The 23,296-nt window shown below is 26.7% G+C and overlaps 1 protein-coding gene across 2 annotated transcripts; it reads left to right on the forward strand.

The window, feature by feature from the left end:
* Window positions 1-671: 671 nt before the first annotated feature.
* LOC145188697 (oxysterol-binding protein-related protein 1-like) lies at window positions 672-21,274 on the forward strand. 2 transcript variants are annotated; one of them, XM_090086985.1, is made up of 29 exons: window positions 906-1,168; window positions 1,274-1,313; window positions 4,563-4,616; window positions 9,945-10,030; window positions 10,212-10,286; window positions 10,584-10,695; window positions 10,943-11,028; window positions 11,119-11,195; window positions 11,511-11,578; window positions 12,010-12,122; window positions 12,362-12,435; window positions 12,735-12,798; window positions 12,923-13,015; window positions 13,102-13,230; window positions 13,329-13,419; window positions 14,276-14,382; window positions 14,620-14,733; window positions 14,990-15,216; window positions 15,343-15,449; window positions 15,632-15,741; window positions 16,072-16,169; window positions 17,228-17,410; window positions 18,762-18,840; window positions 18,929-19,047; window positions 19,146-19,332; window positions 19,635-19,697; window positions 20,302-20,362; window positions 20,614-20,704; window positions 20,882-21,274. In XM_090086985.1, the coding sequence occupies exons 1-29, from the start codon at window positions 1,106-1,108 to the stop codon at window positions 20,982-20,984; spliced, it is 2,874 nt and encodes a 957-aa protein (XP_089943111.1). In that variant the 5' UTR covers window positions 906-1,105; the 3' UTR covers window positions 20,985-21,274. The 2 variants fall into 2 exon arrangements, with proteins under 2 accessions (XP_089943112.1, XP_089943111.1); XM_090086986.1 differs by lacking the exon at window positions 4,563-4,616 and having other exon boundaries at window positions 672-1,168.
* The last annotated feature ends 2,022 nt before the right edge of the window (window positions 21,275-23,296 follow it).

Below are 23,296 nucleotides of genomic sequence, written 5' to 3' on the forward strand. Positions count from 1 at the left end.
AATATAGATATAATAATAGATATAATAATAGATAGATATATAGATATATAATAATAGATATAATAATAGATAGATATATAGATATTATCACAAAACTGTTTATTTTATCAATATAAAAATTATTTTGGTAAATAATTGTGAAAAATATAAATATTTTTCACAATTATTTTGTGAAAAATATAAATATTTTTCACAATTGTTTACCAAAATAAATTTTTTTTCTCCCAGCATTTTTTACTTCAAATAATCATTTATTACTTCATATAATCATTTATTACTTCAAATAATCAGCTTAGAGAGCTTCTTTATGATCTTTTGTTTTTTATTTTACATAAAATTCTCATATCGAGATTTCTAAAATAAGTTTAATCAAGGGTGAAATCCTGTAATCTGATCAAAATGCAATTTTAAAATGTTTAATCTGCATTAACAAAGAAAGAGTAAAAAAAGAAAAAAAATTGAAATTTTTTAAACAGGGATTTCCAGATATATATGTTTAACATAAATAATTTTTTTATGTTAAGTCTTATGTGCTTGAGAACCAGTTTCTTCTACTTTATTCTATCTTTTACTATTATATTTTGAAAAATACCACTATTTGTTGAAGTTTAAAATCACATAATAGAATGGTTGTATAACAAAGTCATTCATTAAGTGGTATATATTATTTTCATACAACAAATGTTTTTAGATGAGAGATAATTTATTTAAGATGTTTAAATGTTTTATTCAATGTAAGTAAACTGTTTAAGTAGTTGCGGCCAGATTACTTTATAAGATCAACAAAAGTGTTGTCTGGGTAACAATTAAGCTACCATCTTGGTAAGTATTCTGAGTTATGTAATTAGTGCTAGGTTAACTCTCTTGTGAGTTATATAAAGACTGAAGTAAATTTAAGCAGCTCATATATTTAGTTACTAATGTGAATCTTGTAATTCTATATCTTTTTCCAATAACTTTTTCCTTATGTTAAACATCTTATAAATTTATTTGTCACTAATTTTTCCATATTGTAAATCATTATTGATTATTTCCATTTACTAATAGATAATAATAAAAATATTAATGGCAATAGATACAATAGTATAGTAGATGAATATAACACATGACTGAACAAGAAGATGCTCTACTATTGGCTAGTAGGCAAGGTCATTGCGATCTTGTACTTGTAAGTTTATACTTTAGTCTCTTCCCAAAGTTCCATACATATGGATTATCTTAAGAATAATAAAATTTTTAGTTGTTTCTAATTATTTAAATTTTATGCTTTAAGAAAATATTATCATCCGGGGAAGTGGATGTAAATTGCAAAGGTAAAATATTTTTTGATATCATTGTTTTTTTGATATTTTCATTTTTTTACTTGATTTTTCATTATTTTACTTGATATTTTCATTGTTTTATTTGATATTTTAACCTCTTAAAGCATACACTCGAATTAGCTCAAGCAAGGTTAACCTGCAGAAATGCGCACACTTGAGTTAATTCAAACATCAAGAATTTTTGTATAACTATAATAATCACAATTGAATTATTACTTTATATTTCTTTGTTTTTATTGTAAACATTATGCAAAATTATAGTTAACTAAATAAAGCATTCATACATAGAGAAATTTTTTTTGGCCTCTTTTTGAAAAAAAAGGAGTTGCGTCATCAATACTATTTTTTGAAAATGGTTAAAGTACATGATTTTTTTTTTTTTTTTAAATAAACTTCACTAATGCTCAAGTCTCAACCAAATGCTGTAGCTTATTTTATAATTAAAGGTTCAAGTATTCTTTCTTTCAAAAACTGGTTTTTTGCACCATTTATATTTTTCACTTCAGGTTACAAAGTCATTATAATATTGACTTCAAGCTTTATTAGTTTTGTCAAAAATAAAATAAAACTTATCAATGATACTAAAATAAAAAAAATTTTAGTAAAAGTTTTGTGTAGAAAAAAAAGAAGACCTTCAATGAAAAAATAATCTGGTCTTCTCAAGTGTGATTTCTCCATGATAATATTGAAAAATGTGTCAACAGGGCATTTCAATGGTCTAATTCATATTCTGCAATACTGAAATAAACTTTTGCATCGCATATATGTGATCAACACATTTTTTCATACTTTTAAGTTAACTCTGTATGCAAAATAAAAAAGTACCAAATAGAATTTTAGAATTGTATATTGTAAATATTTTATTTTTTATTGCGTTTTTTTCCCTTCCTGTAAAATTAAGTAAAACAGAGTTAACCAGTCTACAAATTAAACCATCATGTTGCTTTTATTATAGTAAATATTATTGAGTTGGTGGAAAAACTCATTAAGTCAATTTTTTACCAAAATGAGACTTTTCATAGAATTAATGATTGTAATGTTATCAAAAAATTGCAACCCATATGTACCTTCAAACAGAGTTTATGTCAATTTTAGAATCTAAGAAATGTATAATTTATATTTGTCATAGTATTTAATACTGTAAATGTAAATTGTCTGTGCAATTAGGTAAGAATTTCAGGTCACATTCTAAAACTGAATTAAAACTCATTTGCATGTACATGTGACTTACAACTTTTCGATACTGAGTGCCTAATATATCTATTCACCTATGTGTCATTTGATGATGAGATTACAATGCCAAAATGTATTTGCTAAAGATTTAATGTTACTGATGCTTAAAATATATTCTATAGAATTACTCACCAAAAAAGATTAGATAGTATGATTAAAAAGACAAAAAGATGTTAAAAGTAATTTGTGAAAATTTTGTTGTAATAAATCATTAATTTAACCAATTATGATTTATTATTAATTATGATAATATATTATTAGTAAATCTTAATCAAAGTAATAAAAATTTATAATAGTATGTAACAGTAGTTGTTAAAGGAAGACCAAATTATCATAAAGATAATATTTATATTAGTTGGTAATAATAATAATACTAAATAGTAATAGTCTTAAATAACAAATATTAGAGTTAATAGTATTTATTATTTATAATTGTTATAAAAAATTGTTATGAAGATAAATAATGATTATGATATTAGATAATAATACTAGTAATAATACTACTAAGTAATTTTTTATAATTATTATATATAATTATAATATATAAATAATTAATTAATAGTTAATTATATATAATATATTATAAAGTCTACGTTATTTACTCTCTCTCTCTCTCTCTCTCTCTCTCTCTCTCTCTCTCTCTCTCTCTCTATATATATATATATATATATATATATATATATATATATATATATATATATATATATATATATATATATATTAAGATTAGGATTAAGATTTAATTTTAGAAAGCAGTTTTTTTTAGTAGTCAGTAGTTGGTTCTTGAGGTATGTATTGCAGAACAGTGTGTTTAAAAAAGTATCAATTAATGCTGTTAAGGAACTCAGAAAGTGTTTGGTTTAGTTTACAAAATAACTAAAATAGTTACAGTTTAAGGCCACAAAAATTTCCAGTACCAAAATATAATTTAAATTTTTATCTACATGTTATTTTCTTCCTCTTTCAATAAATGGTGTTTTTAGTATTCTTTTGTATTTTTTGTATCAATTTGTTGTTTTTTTGTCTTATTTTATACTATTTTATGTTCTTTGGCATTCTTTTTTATTGTTTTAATTTAAACTGTAATTTGTTTGTTTAAATAGAATAACAAATTTGGTGTTTATCCTTTTTATTGGACTTTTTTTTTGTCTTCTGTATAACATGCAAATTTTAGCAAATTGCAAGTTTTTTTTTGCAGTTTTTAAAGAGAAAATTTGTGAAGGCAATTAAAAAACTTTTTTATTTACAAGTAATAAAAGCCTTGGCTAGAAATATCAAGTTTTTTAATTCTCCAGTTATATACAAAACTTGTATATAACTGTAGTATAGGGAGTCCTTGAAACTAATTTCAAATATATGTATATATGTATTTTTTGTCTAAAAAAAGTTATTTAGATTAAGAGTAGCATCTTACTGATGTTACTGATGACTTCATGAAGATTGCCTTTTATAACTTTAATATAAATTTTAGTTTTCTTTTTTTAAAAAAACTTTTTCATAATTGCAAGTTTGCTAAATACTTTGCACAATCTTTATGGCTTTGTCTTTCCATATGTTAATTGAACAAATCTATAGCATTTATTGCTTTGTCAATTGTTTTTAAGTGTTAACAAAAAGAAATACAAAATAAGTAAAAACAGGATATGGTTTATTTGATTTAATTTTTCAAAATAAAAGGTATTAGACAATTGTTTTTAAGAGTTAGTAAAAGTAAATATAAAATAAATAAAATCAGGAAATAATTTATTTTATTTAACTTTTTGAAATAAATGGTATTAGACGCTTGTTTTTAAGAGTTAAAAAAATAAATGTAAAATAATTAAAAACAGGAAATAGTTTATTTGATTTAATTTTTCAAAATAAATGGTATTAGACAATTGTTTTTAAGAGTTAATAAAAGTAAATATAAAATAAATAAAATCAGGAAATAATTATTTTTTTATTTAACTTTTTGAAATAAATGGTATTAGTCGCTTGTTTTTAAGAGTTTATTTTTTGCTTTTTAAGGTGATTTTAAGGTTTATCCTCTTCAAAAATCAAAACAGCGAATTACGAGAAAAGGTATTTTTCTAATGAAAATTAAGCTCATTTTCAATGTGACAAATGATTTTAAGTTCTTTTAAATGAGGTTAACATTTATAAGAATTGTGTCACTTTTGTTTATAATGCTATTTTAACCTTCTGCTTAGTCATTTACATATTTTACTTTAAAAAAGAATTTAAAAGAAACTTAATGCTCTACTTAAATTAAATTTTTATAATGCCAATAAGTAAGTTCTAAAATTGTATTTTAAGCTAAAAAAATTTTTAACAAAATATTATTTACAACTAAAATAAAAGTATATTTTTCGATAATGATAAAGTGTTGCTATGGTTTTTGAAGTATTTAAAAATCTTAAAAATTAATTTTTGTTTAAAGAATTTTAATCTCAAATTCTTCTCATATTTTTATCCCTAATATTACAAACACATTTAAGCTTTTCCAACAAAGGCATTAAATAACTTTGAAATAATTTTAAACTTAAAAAAAGAATAAGCTTTTATATTTACTTTATTTGATCAAAGTTTTTTTATTTAAAAAAAAAAAATCTTTTTGAAAATAAACTTAAAATGCAGATTTTTTTTTAATTTTCCAATTTTCTTATTTTGGATCAAATTAATGACCTTCTAGACTGAAGTTTGAATATTACAAAATATATCACTACACTGATTTAACTATAGTAATGGTACTAGTTTTATTGTTAGGTTATTACAAGTACCTAAAATTAAGGTACCTCTAGTAACTTAAAGATAATAGTGTTCCTAATAACCAACCCTAATAACAAAAGGGGTTGTGATCACCGTCTCTCTCAAAAAAAGAAAAAATATTTAAATGTTTTTTTATCAAAATTTTTATCATTGTTCTAATACACAGAAATTTCTTATAATCTAAAATCTAAAAAATAATTTGAAAAAAAAAAAAAATTTAATTTACTCCAAGAGATAACAAATATTTTTAACTGCAAGTCATTTCTTGGAGGCTGGAGAAGCATTGAACTCCTCTCCAGGCTCCAGCATGAACACTATTATCTTTAAGTTTTATGAGCCATATTTCAAATCTGTTTTTGGGTTTCCTTTAAAAAAAAAGATTCCTTTCTCAAATAGGTCAGGTGCATCAACAATTAAATTTTTCTTTTAGCCAAGACATGAACTTATTTCATAAAACCTTTACTATATAATATATATTTTATAACTAATAATGAACTGAGCTGAACTAATATGATATACAGTCTTCTTTTTCTTTTATACAGCATAGCTAATGTTAATAGTTTAATGTCAATACAAAATTGATCAACTTTGAACATATATAGTTCACTAATTCATTACATTCACACTTGTATCAATACTAATCAGCTTATTTTTTTTCAAAAAAAATAATTTTTTTTTTAACTTATAGTAAAAAAAAGAATTATTTTTTATTATTAATAAACACATTCTTAACAGCAGTTGAAGTATAAAAATCAATATTTGAAGTATATCAATAATAATAAAAATAGTAAGTAAATCAATAGTAATAAATAGTAAAAAATAGTAAGTAAATCAATAATAATAAAAATCAATATTTAAAGTATAAAAATCATAATTTTCATGTATACTTCAACTGCTGTTAAGAATGCCTTAATGCATGATGCTGATGCAGATTCTGTAACTGTACTAATATTACAACAAAATGGAAGCAGCATTGTGAAATATTATTACACATTGACACTGATTATTTACATTATTACATGTTGACTCATTGATATTGTAATTTTCGTGAACATGTGTAATAAGAATTATTTGTAGCCTAAATAGTAGGGAGTGACTATGAATTGTTTAATGATGAGTCGATCAATTGTGTTCAATGCATTGAAATTCATCATGTTCAATACATGGAACCCAATAAGTTAGTTTGATATATCGAACACTGTTAATTGAATAAAAATGTACCTGAACAATTTATGATCTGTTATATAAAAAATATTATATAAAATGGTATAAAATTACTTACATTAGTTGTTTTTTCAATTTGCAATTATGTTCCTTACGATGTCTTTAAATTTCACATGAGAAAAAGTAACTAACAAGTAAAATGATTCATAAATTGTTAAATTAAATAGATCATTTGTTATATTATTATCCATGAATTGTTAAAATAATTTTTTCTTTTCTGTAAATTTTCTTTGGCATTATTGTAGCACAATAACAAATAACAATGAGCAAATAAAATTTTAGATTTGAATCTCGCTGTTTTACATTTTATTTTTATTCCTATGATGCATTATTTAATTATGAAGTCTTTTGATGAATTGTTTAATGATGAAAGTTTTTCAATGGATTGTTTAACGATACGTGTTTTAATGTGTTTTTAGTGATCAAGCTGTCTTTATTACATTAGGAGTATATCTATACTCAATAATTGAGCAACTTAAAAGAAATGTAGTAATTGAGCAATTTAAAGTATATGAAGCATAGTAAAAAATTACTTTAAAATGTGGTTTAAGATTTTTATTTGTGCAATGTTCAAAGGTAAATAAAACTAAAAGAAGTATTAAAATTTTTTTTTTTTTTTAGACAAAGAATAAAAAAATGTTTAAACTTGTATTGAATTACAGGCTTTTATGGCCACCATCATGCAGGTTAAGCTTGAAACAAGTAAAAAAAAAAAGCCCCTTTTTTCTCAGCTACTTCCTTTAAAATCTTTATTCCTAAATTTACAAGTCACATTTCTTATTCAACTTTTGTACTTTCTTTTGCACAATCCCCAGAAATGCTCTATTAATTTTTGGTTATATACAGCTGGTTGGCACTTCTCTCTTTGATCATAACCAATTTACCGTTCATCTAGATAGTCATGCACAATTCATACATAATATGAACTGGTCACATCTGGCCAGAAGATAACATGATCTTTTTTCAGTTTGCTTATAAATGGAACTTGCTTCTTAACACACTTGTTTATTGTTTCAGACATAAGGTTTCAGACTTCTCAATAATAACATAAGGTTTAGAAATCACCCTGCATATTTATTGCATAGGCCATCAACTTTCTCTTTGTTTTGTTTTCAATATAAACCTCACAATCACCAATGGTATTGCAGCATTAATTGCCTGGTACCTGTGATTGAACAAATGGAGTAAGTTTGGTTGTTCAAAATAAAGAACTTTTCAGCACCAGATGGAACAGAAAGTTTGTACAACCTTCTAAGTGATCTTTTGGCCTGTTCTTTTTGATCTTTTGCATATTTTTGGACCAGGGGTCATTTTTGCATTCACAACACTATTTTGTGAAATTTGGAATTTACAGACTGTTAAACAATCACTAAGGTTTCGCTTGCAAATTCTTTCATCATCCTCATCATCATCCTCATCATCCTCATCCTCATCATCATCATCATCATCATCATCATCATCATCATCATCATCATCATCATAGGTTCTTGATCTTCTTCAGCTGTTGACCAGTTGTTAACACAGATGATTATGAACCTGAATTTTTGAGTACTCAACACTACCAACATCTGCATAATATTTTTAACACTTGTTGATTTTTTCTCTTCTTGTTCTCTTTCATCTCCAAAGTGTTTGATTGTTGACTTTCAATGTTGATTATTATTCAAGAAAAAATGAATAATTCTATTAGCATCATCTTCACACATTTTTGATTTCATGCTGATAGCAGTTGCAAAACCATTAATGATTCAAATTAAATTAGGTAAACTGGGTAATTTTTCACAACAAATATAAGCAGCAATTACAAACTGGTTAATTCAAAAAATAAGTAAATTTAATGATGAACATTTCATAATTAAACATTGACCATGATAATAAATTTTAATGTTTGTTAAAGTTCAATTAATATGTCAAATTTTTATTATTAATATAAATATATAAAAAAATCTCCTACAAGTTTCAATTTAGGCATAAATGTATTTTTGATTTTCTTGACTATCATGGCTGATCAAAGCATTTTTTCAAAATTATTATACACATAAATATATGTAAGTATATTTGTTAGTATACTTGTATGTTAATATATATATATATGTATGTATGTATGTATGTATGTATGTATGTATGTATGTATGTATGTATGTATGTATGTATGTATGTATGTATGTATGTATGTATGTATGTATGTATGTATGTATGTATGTATGTATGTATCTATGTATCTATGTATCTATGTATCTATGTATCTATGTATGTATCTATGTATGTATCTATGTATGTATCTATGTGTTTTACTGCTTTGTTAATCATATTTTTTTAAAGATATTTGCAAATAAACTTGCAGTTAAATCTTTTTTTTACTTCTTAATGTGAATGCATGTATTTTGCACTTAATTTATTTTTAAGAGGCTTATGATTTTTAATCATTAAAAAATGTTAGTATGAGATATAGGAAATGTTAGTATGAGATATTATGTTTTTCAATGTATTTATAATTGTTATATTTACATGGGCAAAAGTTTCTACATAGTTTTTGCTTAACTAACTTTCTTAGGTTTCTTTATTTATAGTACTTGTCAAACTTTTAGTAGGAAAATAAAGTGTGATCACCTTTTAGAAAAGAGAAAGAGTTTAGTTTCATTCTTAGTCACTTTTTTTTTCACTTTCAACAAGTTAAGATGGAGAAAGAGACCATTAGATAGCATGACAAGTATACAGAATATGAAGACAAAAGTAAGTTGCAAGTGATCCCTCTCTTGTTTACCCCCTTTTTGTTTACTTGGTAAAACTGTTAAAAAGTAAAATCTCTTTGCACCCCTCATAAAAAAAACTCTTGTGAACAATTTAAATTTTTACTAAGGAGAAAATACACCCTGGTACACATTCTGAGAAAAATAACTCTCGTTAAAAGTGCAAAACAAAATAATGCAAAAAAAACAGCATTTTACATTAGTAAAGTTATTCAAATCAGAAAACTCACATTAATCATTTGGTAAATCTAAGTTTACTAGTCTAAGGCCAGAGTATATATTTTTATTAGGTAATGTTGGTGTAACCATATGAAAATGTTATCTTGAAACTGTAAGATTGCCTAATTTTGTTAAACACATTTCCCTCTATTTTATTGTATTACCTGGTGTCACTAAAAGCAAGTTGTATAGCTGAATGGAAATGATTATATTGAAAAAAACCTCAGAAGAGATAGGTCATCTGCTTGTTTTACAGTATTTGTAAAATGCTTTCCAGTTTTCTTTTGCATTATTGCAAAAAAAAAAAAGAAATCTTTGACTGATGAAAATCACAAAAAAAACTTTTAATAGTGATCATGATTTATTTGAATTTGATTTTACTGATAGTTTTAATGAAATATTTTTTTTATAGGCCAGCTAAACTTTTTTAAAAAACTTAATTATTCAGGTAAACACAAGTCCAATTTGGGATGGAGTCCTTTGCACTTAGCATCCTACTTTGGGCACCATGATGTTGTTGAAAATTTGCTTAAGGTAGTTTTTCATGATTTATTAACTAAACCCTGAATACTTGGTTTGAATTACTTGACTAAAAAAAAAGAAATAAGTTTTCGAATGGCTTTTATGAAATTTTTAGAAATTTCTAAAAAATATTTCCCTAACTTAAAAATGTTATCTCATGATAAAGTATCGTGTAAAAATATTTGTTTTTCAGTTTGGTGCTGATGTTAATGTTATTAATGGAATGGGTGATACCCCTCTTCACCGTGCTGCATTTACAGGTCGAACTGTATGTAAATTTAGTTTAACTCTGAGTTTTACCCATTTTTTTTTTCAGTTTCTTATTTTTTTAGTAAGGAATTTTGTTTATTTGTTAGTAGATTAAATATGGAATGTTGAAAACAGCTTCGAGTTTTTTAATGGTTGCTACTTAGAGATTCTGCATTGTGGGTGCTACATAAAGGGTGTTACTTAGTAATGCTGCTTTGTTAAAAGATACTTAAGAAAAGAGATCTCTAAGTAGCACACATGACATTATTTTACAAGTTCCATCTTTTTACTTGCAAAATGTCATAATACTTATTAGGATGTGGTTTTGTCTCTTCTTCACTATAATGCAGATGTTTCAATAATTAATGGTGAAGGAAGGACTCCATTGCTGATGACTGACTCTCAAGAAGTAAAAAAACTTATTGCAGGTACTTTTTTTTTCATTTGCTTCATATAAATTTAAAACATGTTATAAATAATTTTTTTTTTGGGGGGGGGTGGGGGGGGCATGTGTTTAATACTTTTTTTTATTTTTCACCATGAAGAATTACCATGGTTACTAAGATAATGAAGTTTTAATGTTTTTAACTAATGTTGTTATGAATTATATTTAAGCAAACTTTTTTATGCTTTATATATGGGAGAATGTTAAAACTTCAATTTAAAATTGTTTAGCTGCAGAAAAGTCACAACAGTTATCAAGGAATGTGGCACTGCTCCAAGCCACTACAGATGGTGATTTGCAGACAGTTAAATCTTTGGTAAGAAAGTATGAAGAAATGACAAAAACATTTATTGCTTGAAATTATTCACATTATTCACAATATTTAAAATATTGTTGTTAATTTTAGCTGGCAAGCTCCAATCCACCAAATATTAATTGCCAGAACTTACTCGGTAATACAGCTCTTCATTGTGCTGCGTTTAGGTAAAACTTTTTTTGTTTTAATATACTATTATCCAATGATACCATTTTATATATTATCTCACAATAAAAATTTATATATCACCCATGATACCAATTTACGCCACCATTTGATGAATGAACTCATCAGTTAAATTTTTAAAATGTTTTAAATACATTTTTTATTTGATATTTTTGCTAGTTTAGATATTTTCTTTCTCTCTATTTTTTCGGAGGCACACTTGTGATTGGATTACTTTATCATTATATATTTGCTTTTTACTATTTAATATTTATTATTACTATTATTTAGTATTTTTTCCTTGATTTTTTTTTAAGGGGCCACAAAGAGATTGCTGTCTTACTTTTGCAAAATGGAATAGACTCAACTGTAAAAAATAATAGAGGTAATTTTAGTTTACCATTAATTGTGTTGATACTTGATACTTTTTATATTTTATTGTGTTGAGAATTGAATAATCTTATAAAATAATTTTGACATTTAAATTTATTCATATTGATATTTATCTGTGCTTGTAAATAAATATTTGTATCATGCTTGTAAAAAAAACCAGCATGAAGCAAATATTTATTTAATAGCAATTTCTGAAAAACACAATTTCTGAAAAATATATATTTTTTTATGATTAATGGTATAAAGTTTAAAGTAATTTAAAGTAATGAAAGTTTAAAGTAAAATTCACTGACAAATCTTCTCCTTTTTTAAAATATTTTTTTTTGTTTGTTTTCGTTAAAAGTTTTTCAGCCTATTTCTGTCTGTTTATTTACTATATTTTGCTTTATTTTATGTAAATAGAAGTGAGACTTTTGTTTTTAGGTTTATCAGCATTAGAGCTTTCTCGTGACCCTAAAATGAGGCAGCTTCTAGATATCCATCCTTTGCAAGCTGTTCAAAAGACAGTTCAGCGATTTGAAGGTTACATCATGAAGGTAATTTATTTTCTCATTACTTGATTTGACTTGATCTACCAAATCTCACTGCTAAACATCATTTTTATTGTTATGCTGTTTACTAACCACTAAATTCTAATGCCTAAAAAAACTCTAATGAATTGAAATTCAGTTACAAAAATTTCTAAAGTTCCTAATTAAGTTTAATCTAATATTTACTTGAGAATTTTCATTTTTGGGTTTTAAATGCATTTAGAATGTGATGTATTTTTACTTAGAAAAGTCGCTTCTTCGGCTGGAAAAAACATTGGATAATTTTAGAGCGTGGCATTTTATCTGCTTTTCATACAAGGTATCCATGTACAGTACATGCAGAGTGTATTTTTTAAAAAATTTTTAAATTTGAAACTTGAGAGCAGTAAAAGATGTTCATGTATAATATTCATGACAAAAAATGTCAACAAAAGGTAAAAAAATATGTTAATAACAGAAAGTTATAAAAAAAAAAAATCATCATTAAGTAATATTAGATAATATGATATTACCAAATTACTATTAACATTGAAATCCTTTTTGTTATGCTCAAACCACATTAACATTGTTTGGTTCACTAACTTACCTCATTTATTCGAATGAGTAACATTTTTTTAGAGCTGATGCTTCTGCAGGTTTGAGAAGACAGTTTTTTAAATATCTTGACCACTCAAAAATACTGGTAAACAAATGTTCAATCTGTTTTTTTTTTTACTTGTTAAAAAGTTATTATTTTTGAAATAAAAATCTTGATTAAAATGGTAAACCAAAAAAAAATCCAGTGTTTTTTTTTTTTCTTTCATAAGGCCAATCAGGAATTTGATCAAAAGTTCAAAGTTCAGTTCTCAGATCACACAGTCCATTTTTATATGACAACCTCTGGCCAAGTTGACCGACAGGTGAGTTTTTTTTTTTTTTTTGCTATTTTAAAGTATTTATTTTGGTTTTTCTTTTAAACAATCTTTAGTTTGAAAAATCTTTCTAGCGCTGGTTGAATGCTTTAAATGAGCACTGTGCATATAGCACTCACTACACCAGTCAGCCACATATTGTTCTCACTGATGAGCTGGATGAAGATTTTTTGCCTCTTGGAAGTATTGAAGATGCTTTAAAGGTTTAAAAAAAATTTTTTTAACTTTGTATTAAAAAAAAAATGCTTTTTCAAACAATTGTTTATGCTCTTTGTTTTTTTTTTTCTTTGTTTTATTTCAGAATGCAAAAGCCCAACAGCAGGTTTTGGGACAGCAAGTCTCTTCATTAGCTTTATATTTTAACAGTTTATCTGATCAGCAAATTAGGCAAGGTAAAAGATTTTAAGATAAAATTTTTACACTTTTCTTAAACTTAGTTTAATTCTTGCGCTGTCAGTGTGAGAATCTATGTATGTGCTTACATACAGTACAAGAACTTTATTTATTGCAGCTTCATATCTTACAATATTTCTGGATCAATTAGGTTTTAACCTTTAAGTGTGTAAAATTCACTTTTTTTAAATCAATAGTTAAAAAAAAAATTAAACCACCTTTCATCTTTATAAAATACTGTTTCAAACTAGATTTTTCTTATCTATCCCATGTCTCCTCCCCTATCCCATGTCTCCTTGTTTTTGTCTAAAGAAAAAAAATAATTTTAAAGTTGCCTTGACAACTATAATTAATTCATTAATCAATTTTAGGATGCCAAATTAATTTATCATTTTTAGTTTCTTTAAATTGTTAAAAAAAAATTAAATAGATTTAATATTTTGTGTTTAAACAGAAAATATTTTGAAAACATTTAATTTTTATTATCCCCTCAGGAAGTAGTTAAATTATTCATGCTTTTGATTTAATTTTGTTGTGATGTTTTGTTACTTAAATTTCTTGTGTTGTAAAACATTCTGGAATTTTACAGTATCCAAAAATTTATTCGTTGTTTTTTTTTTCGTTTTTTTTTTCTTTGTTTTTTTTTTTACATGCCATTTTTACTTAAGAAAAAACTTTTTTGTTGGTTTTTTATATTTTTTTATATTTTTATTTCCTGATTTGATCATTTTTAAAAATTTTAGTAAAAACTGACATTTTTAGATTTTAAAAATGTCAGTTTTTTTTTTGTAAAACACAAAAAACTTTATATTTTGTAAAAAAAATGCTTTTTATTTTATATTTTCTTCCCTACAGGTACAGCAACAACACTGAGGATGAAACTTGGAGACATAGTGTCTTCTTCTCAAGAAGTGTCATCAACTTTGAATCATTGTTTAACCATTCTTCTTCAACAGGAAGAGGTATATGAATAGTTTAAGAATATTATATTACAAATATTATTACGAATATTATTATGAATGAAAGTAAAAAAATAAAAAATGTTTAATTTTTAATGTACATAAGTTAACAATTTGGTTTCATAGCTAAAAAGTTACAAGTTAATTTTATAATAAAATTTCTTAAATTTTTTTTAATCTGTTCTTATTGATCACTGTATTTACAAATTTTATTTCATTTGGGTTATGCTCTGTTTGCAGGTACGTCGACTTCAACTTCAAGAAGAAGCAGAAAAGCGTAGAGTCTTAGAGGATGCACTTCATGTATTAGCAACAGAACACTTTGTTCTTGAGCAATCCATTCGCCAAAAAATGGTAAGTGGTAACCAATGGTAACCAATCTTAAGGTTTGTTTTTGGTTATTCAGTACTTCACATTAATTTCAAAAAAATACATGAGAATATTTTTTTCCATTCTACTTTTTTTTAAATAAATGGAGCAATCAAGTTAATCAAATTTTTTTTTTGGGTTAAGGATTTACTTATCATAGTATAAATTTCAATTTAATTGTTAGTAACAATATCTAGAAATATCTCAAAATTCTGTTTTGTTTTTTTTTTTGTATAAATAGAATATTAATGATGATGCAATTGATGTTTTCTATGATGCAAGTGAAGCAATGTCAGAGTGTGAGTATGGTGGACCGTTTTTCAATGAAGACTCAAGTAATGAAGGTTCTAATAATGGCATCCAACAAATAGAAGGAGAAACAGGTAGTGAATTTAAAAATAAGGAGGAGGATTCTAAATCACTTAACAATGAGCAGTCGCTTGTAGATACCGCAGTTACTGCACGCCGGTAAGTTTTCAAAATTGTTTAAGGGAATTTGTTTTAAAATTTTGTAAAGTGAAAAATTTTTGTAAGCTATAAATAAAATGCAATCTTTTCCACGTTTTATATCCATTTTTTTCCTTTATTATGAAGCTATAGATGTCAGTTACCTCACACAATGCATTCAAGAAATGAGTTTAGTATCTGGAGTGTTTTAAAGCAGGCAGTTGGTAAAGATCTATCGAAGATGACAATGCCAGGTGATCATTATTTTTTATTTATTGTAGTAAGAATAAATTGTTTGTGATCTGAAATCTCAAGGAATCTTGATCTGATCATAAAAAGTTTCTGTTATAAAAATGATTGTTATAATTTTGATATTAACATTATTTTAAATTGCATTTTTATTTCTTTGATTTTTGTTTGCTTTTTATTATCTTAGTTATATTCAATGAGCCTCTCTCATTCTTGCAGCGAATTTGTGAATATATGGATTATTGCCATATCTTGCATAGAGCTACAACTCTGTCTAACCCTATTGATCGTCTTTTGGTTAGTTCTTTTGTTTAAAAAAAAAACATTCTATTGATGGTTGTGTAATTATTTACATTAATTACATAATTACATAATTATTGTTTTTTTACAAATTATTCCTAAAAGAAATCCTAATGTTCCAGTGATTTGTTAAAAAAAAAAAAAAGAAAAAAAAAAAGGAAAAAAGAGTAATATCTTTTGCTTTAATATGTAATGTTATTTCTTACCAAACACATAACACTTAACATCAATCTCCCTATAAACACATTACACCCAACATTAATCACTTTACAAGCACATTACATTATTATTTTGCTTCTTTATGTTTAATATAACTTATTTGTTAAGGAAGTGGCTACATTTGTGATTAGCTGTAATGCATCAACTGAAGATCGTCTTGGCAAACCCTTTAACCCATTACTTGGTGAAACATATGAGTTGATAAGGTGGAATTATTTGTCTTGTTTTTAAATTTATTTGCAAATAAATGAACCTCTTTTCCTTTTGATTAAATAAATTTAATTTTTTTAAAAAATTTATTTCTTCAAACACTTATAGAGGCTTTTAAAGATATAAGGTCAGTTTTCTAAAATATAAGGTCAGTTTTATAAAATATAATTTCTGAGTTAATCAATTTGCTTTCTAATGATATGTAACACTTATTGGTCCTATTTATCCTTTTTGAGTATTTTAAGGTCAGTTAATTTAACTTTAACAACTCTTAAATTAGTTATACAAGAATCCTGAAAATTTGTACTTGGCAGCATATTACTCTTCTATCCCATCAAAAATATTTAGTCATGGATGAACAAGAAATTATCAAGGCGAATGCGGACATTGTGCAATTGAAACTTGCACTGGAAAAAATTTGGATTGAAATTCCAAATGAATTATGTATGCATCTGATTGAATCTATTCCAAAATGTATTTAAGTCTGCATTAAAGCATGCAGTGATCATGCAAAATACTGAATTAAAGCATGAGCTTATTGACACATTTTATTTTTGACACATTTTATTATTGTAATTTTTTGACCTGATTATCTTTTTTGATTGATTTTGGTACCAAAATGATATCTTTTTTTTTAAATTTTTTATTTATTTTAGTTATGCAATATATTCCAAATAAAAATTTTAAAAAAAAATTCTTTTTTTTTTTAATTTTTTTAAAAGCACAGACCAAAGTATAAGTGACCTTATATTTTTGAAAGCCACTGCATGTTAAAAATTGTCATTTTTAAAGTCCTAGTTATTTTATGCTTTGCTTTCAATTCACTCCTACATTTTATAAACCAAAGTAAACTTTATTTTTACTTTACAATTTTACTGCATGTAAAAAGCTCATATAACATGTTCTATGTAAAATTTATCGTGTAAATCTTGGATAGCTTTAGCCTATAAGCAATTGAGTTATTGAGATAAATAATTTTAAACATAAGCTTAATAATTTCAACATAATATTAATAGATAAGATTTGGATTTTGATGTTTGTATTTTTGGTCTAGAGAAGATTTAGACTTCAGACTTATTGCTGAACAAGTGAGCCATCATCCCCCTATTAGTGCAATATATGTTGAATGTCCAAAATCTGGGATCCAGATAACTATGTCTATGCAACCTGATATCAAATTTTGGGGAAAATCAGTTGAAGTAAAACCAAAGGGTCATGTTGTATTAAAGATACCTAAGTATGTTTTTTTTTCCTTGATATTTTTTTGGCATTAAGTTTTTTCTACATAGTTTTTCCTGATAATTTTTCTGTTGCTAGAATTTCATGACAAATAAACAAAAATATTTCAACATCATTTTAAGCATTTGTTATTTTTTTGTTTATTTAAACTGTAGTGGTTGTCCTCAACTTTTTATGGTGGTTACTCAACAGCACTTTTAAATTTTATATAAAAACATTCAAATCAATTTAAGTAAAATGATATACCAATTTTCGTATTGTCAAATTACAGAAGTTGGACAAAAGTTGGATAGTAACAGCTAAGGACCTTCAATAAATTAATTTTGATAGGATGTTAGGCCTCTATTAGTAGCGATTACAGCTTTAATTCTTCTTAGTATGCTTTTGTACAAGTTTTGAATTTTTGTCCGTTCTTGCAATAAAACAGCTCTTAGTTTGTTTAGTGATGATGGTGGTGGAAATTGACTTCTTACTTGTTTTTCTCAAATGTACCATAAAAATGTTCAGTTATTCTAAGGTCAGGGGACTGTAGTGGCCAGATAGGATGTTCAACTTCCATAGAATGCTTCTTGGGTCAAGCAGTGATTACTTTTGCAATAAAATTGCCAAATATAATCATCTTGAAACAGTACCAAGACCATAGGATAAACATGGTCTGATAAAATATTTAAATAATCTTGGCTTTTTATTCTACCATGAAGAAAAGGTAATGGGCCAACCTATTTCCATGATATAGCCACCCAAATCATGGGAGTTTTGGTAGATACTGGATTTTCAAGATGGTCATTGAGTTCTACTGCAAATTTATGAACTGTAGTTTAATGATTTCAATTCACAGTATATGTTTGTGTCCAATGGTCCCTTTCTGTTTGTGTTTTGCCTAGAAGATGTTTTTCCCCTCCTGTTCAAATGCAGACATTACTTTTAAGACAAGTGCCTACCATACAAATACCAACAATTTGTCCTGTTTTGAAATCTGTCAACTGAGCTAATTTTTCTAATATCTGAAAACAAACAAAGATTTTAGAATGACATGAAAAAGTAAATAATTAAACTATTAAGTCAAAAAATGTTCTTAATTTGGAAGATTTTTTAGGCATTTGTAAACTTTTTTTAAGCTGGTGTTCCTATTTTGTCCAACTCCTGTATCTTTGCTCTTTTTTTTTTAGCTCATAGTTGGTTTATTTCTAAAGTTTTTGTTGTTTTTTTTACACTTTAGCTCACACTTTCTAATGAAAAATTATTCATGTTTAACCCAATGAATTTAACAGCATGAATTCAGTGCTGTCATAAAAAAGTTTGAGTATTAATATGATCTTTTGTAATACTAACATTTTGAACTTGTTTAGATACAATGATGTGTTTACATTTTCCTACGTATCTAGTGGAGTTCACAATGTTATTATTGGAAATTTGTGGATAGAGATGGTGAGTTGTGTTTTGTTTAAAATTTTAATTAGAAATCTTACTGGTTTATAAATTATTTTTAAGTTGAAATGAATTTTTAATTATTTAGTATGGTGTATGTGAAATAGAAAACCACAGCACAGGAGATAAAGCAATTTTAAATTTTAAACCTGCTGGTTGGTTTGGGAAAGATTTGAACAAAGTGGAAGGTTACATAATTGACAAAAAGTGAGAACTCTTTTTTTTTTAATTTTCAGAGTATTTTCAAAAAGTTTTAATTCTAAAGTTTTAATCCATTGTCCAATTTCCCGATTTCCATTTTATAGAGATATAAAAAGAAAGCTGATCAAAGGTGATTGGGCAAAGTACGCTTGCTCCTGTTCTGCTGATGATGAAAAGGCTGCTCTTGATTTAAATGCATGGTGTGCTTCACGAACAGCAAATGATTTTACACCACCTGCTGGTATTACTTTAAATTGGAGAGTGAAACCAAAGCCGAAGTGTTCAGCTGAGGTTGCTAATTGAGATGGTTTTTCCCTTTTTTGTACTCAATCTACTCATTTTTGCACACACATTACTAAGAGCTTCTGAGACCAGATCACTCTAGAGTTGTTTTTGTTCAGTAGGTTTAATTTAGTAAGTGTTACCTTGCAGGACAGTACAGTCACAGTATAGCAGTAGTTTTACATTTCAATAGATGCAGTTTAGATTGCAATAGATGTAGTTGATTTACTTTCATATATCTTTTAGTTATTTAGTAATGAGAATAATTGAAGCAATTTTCTCAATTAAAAAAAGGGTAAAAATACATTTAGATGTACATGATGACAGAGTTTGCTATGGGATTGAATGAATTTTTGCCTGAACATGAGAATGTTGTAAGTTCTTTTTTAATGTTGCTGTTGAGTTTCAATTTCTTTAAACTTTTGAAGTTTAGTGTTTAATATATACCAGGTTTTTGCCAGTTCACGTTTTAACCAGCAGATGGAGTGGACCACACTGCTTTTGCTTATTCCTGTTTAAAACCTTACGAAATTTACTTGCACCTATTAGCTCAATTCAAAGATACTGAAAGTGGAGAGGAGGTGGTACGATACACAAATTGAAAAAATTTCCTTTTTTTTTTTAGATACAAATTAATTTTTACAATTATTAAGTTGTATGGTAAAAAAAGATATGTATATGAAACATAAATATGGAAAAATTTTAAATGAAATTTGAAAAAAGAAAAACATTCTTGGAAATGTTGTGCGCCACTGACCTTTTGATTAATGTTGGGTGTAATGTGTTTGTAGAGAGATTAATGTTTGGTGTCATGTGTTTGTAGAGAGATTAATGTTTGGTGTAATGTGTTTGTAGAGAGATTAATGTTGGATGTAATGTGCTTGTAGAGAGATTGTTGTTAAGTGTTATATGTTTGGTAAGAAGCATGGTAAAGCAAATAAGTATGTGAAACAGTCAAAAATATATTTTTTTCTATAGATAGCACCAACTGACAGCAGATATCGCATGGATATTCGATGTCTGGAAAATGGAGATATAGGTAAAACATTTTTCATGTAGAGCAAGCATTTGAATTATGTCCACACTTTCGGCAAAAAGATGTTTACAAATGCGTGGAGTATGACTTGTTTCACATAGACAGTGGATAACGATAGAAAGGAAAAAGATAAATTAAAAATTCATTATAAAGAACTGTGAAGTTGTTGTTGTTATTGTAGTTCGTTGCTATTTTATTTAAGGCTACTTTTATACTTTGCCTTTCTTCAGTTTTGTTAATTTTCGGTTTTTTAGATGGGGCTGCAGCCGAAAAAGTAAAGCTTGAGGAAGCGCAACGCGAAAGAAGAAAAATTATGAACAGCACGGGAGAGGTCTGGAATCCAATGTAAGCTTTTTTCATAATAATTTTAAAGGAGAAATTTTTTTTTTTAAGTTGCAGCAGAGATTCTCCTTGAAGTTTTCCCGCTAAGTATTGAAATAATTATATACAGAAATATATAGAAGCTATATAATGCACTTAAAAAGATGTTTGCTGACACTGATTTTAAAATGGCTATTATAGGTGGTTTTCCCTAGAAGAGAACGAATATCTTAAATGTAAGGAGTGGTCATATAACCACAAATATTTTAAGCGAAACTACAAAGATTGTGTTCAAATTTATTAAAAGTTCAAAGACGTACAGGAAAGAATTATACATGCGCCCTGCAACCAACGTAATTTGCAGCCAGTCGTTCCCGCCTAACTTGAACATTAGCTGAAATTTTCAGCTAATACGCTGTGCAGCTGTGTAGTTCAGTGTTCTGAAGCTACGCTAACACCAAAAGAATTATTTTTTTTACAATTATTTATAGCAAGTTTTGTATGCTTGTACAATTTTATATTTTATATTAATTTTAAATCATACAACTAGATAAAATATTATGACGTTGTTTGCAGATAGAATTAAGACAATTACTTCTTGTGTTATTTTTTTTAACTTCGTGTGGATCAAGACCATAGAGCTCTTCGAATATCAGTGGTCACACCGGAGTTTATACGTTGTTAAACTAAAAGTAGGTTTGTTGAATTATGTGCTTTACAGTGTAGAACCCAAAATGGATAGCCCTAAAGCATACCTATTATACGAACTATCAGCAAATGAAAAAGTTAGCAATCATGTCTCAGTAACATTTTTTAAGATATATGGACCAATGGATCCACCGGCTCTTTAAGTGCGCTATACTGTGACTTTTTCTTAATGTAACTGTGTTTCGATCACATGGGTGGTGGATTATAATCGCTCCAAACGCGGCAATTCTGTTTATTTACGTAGCCATTTAACAAAGAGAAAAAAAAAGTTTATTTCGAAAAGAAAAATTTTTTTTTTTAGTCAACATGGCATCTATTCAACTAATTTCTTTGCCGTATCTAAGTCGATATCAGCCCAAGCTTCTTGGAGCATGATCTTTAGCTCTTCTTTTCTTTTTAGACATCGTGTGTCACATTTTTTATCCAGAATAGTCCAGAGATGTTCAATTGGATTGAGATCTGGACTTTTCGCTGGCCATTCAAGTAACTCAATTTGCTTTTGGATAAAAAACTCTTTTGCTTTCTTTGACGTATGTTTAGGGTCATTTTCTTGTTGGAAGATAAAATGTTCTCCTAGTCGCAGTTTTTTAGTTGAAGCCAGAAAATTTTTATTGAGAATGTTAACATAAACCTCAGAGTCCATAATTCCATCAATAAACTCCAGTTTTCCCGTTCCGTTCCAAGCCATCAATCCCCATACCATAACATTCCCTCCACTAAATTTTACTATACCTCGAATACAACTGAGTGTGAATGCTTCACCTTTTTTCTCCATACTTTTTGAGCTCCATCGGCTTCACAAGATTAAACTTTGACTAGCCCGTCCACAAAACTTTCCTCCAGAATGATACCGGCATATTTACATATTTTTTAGCAAATGCAAGTCTTCGTTCTCAATGGATTTTTAAAAGGAATGGTTTCTTGCATGGAACTCTTGCTTTGAATCCACTTTCTTTCAATCGATTTCGAATAGTACAGGAGCTCACTTTTAACTCAAAATCTTTTTCAAGGAGGCTATACACTTTTGGTGCTGATAAAAAGCGGTTTTTATTGCACCATCTTGATAATTTGTCGATCTATTCTTGATGTTGTTTTACGCTTAGCTCCGAATCTTGGCTGATTTTGCACATATCCAAACATATTATATTTTTTAATCAGATCGCTGATGGCTCCTAATGCCATTCCAGTCGCTTTATTTATCGACCTAAATGTTTTACCTTGCTTGAACAAGTCAATAACCAAATTGTGCTGAGCTTGGGACCATTTCTTGATTTTAACTCACATACTTGATGATGTCAATTTTAAATCAAATGAATTTAAAAAAATATCAGTCATTTATTTAAAATTACTCGTTGTAAAACAATAATATTTCTAAAACTATTGATTTAAAAACTTTTTTTAATAATCAATTTCAGAACTTCGTTTACAAAACGACACGTTCGGATAATTATTTTTCATTGAAGTTTTAACACTCCTTCGGGAATCGTTAAATTTTAGTAACGCAAGTTAATTACTGTTGGTTAATTTTTTGCTTTATAAAATGGTGAATAAATTTGGTTCTAGAATAATTATAAAAGTATTTATCAAAAACATGTTTTTCTAAAATAACCTGACAAAGTTTATTTTTCACAATAAAATGTTTTGTTCGGAAACTTATTCCTCTGACTGTAGATTTGAACAATTTGGAAACGTTGCTCCGGCGTGAGTCTATTCATGATGAATACCCAAACCAAACTTAAAAACAATCAACAACCGTCAAAATGTCTGTCACAGAAAACAGTGTTGCAAATTTTAAGTTCTCCGCCTCTAAAAAAAAAACACTGTAAAAATGCAATAGCTTCTATGAATGCATCTTAACTTATTGACTCTTTCTTTCTATATTTTGTCAGACGCTTCATTGCTATGTCC

Source organism: Hydra viridissima, unplaced genomic scaffold (assembly GCF_058129835.1).
Source record: "Hydra viridissima isolate aposymbiotic clone 2 unplaced genomic scaffold, HvirCarnegie_v1 scaffold_5, whole genome shotgun sequence".
Classification (NCBI taxonomy): domain Eukaryota; kingdom Metazoa; phylum Cnidaria; class Hydrozoa; order Anthoathecata; family Hydridae; genus Hydra; species Hydra viridissima.

Bases quoted from the DNA above. Each gene is read 5' to 3' on its own strand.
- LOC145188697 (XM_090086985.1), top strand. From the start codon at position 1,106: ATGACTGAACAAGAAGATGCTCTACTATTGGCTAGTAGGCAAGGTCAT. The intron at 13,231-13,328 runs GTTTAAAAAAAA...GTTTTATTTCAG, and splicing joins GTATTGAAGATGCTTTAAAG to AATGCAAAAGCCCAACAGCA. The intron at 16,170-17,227 runs GTGGAATTATTT...TTTTTGGTCTAG, and splicing joins GAAACATATGAGTTGATAAG to AGAAGATTTAGACTTCAGAC.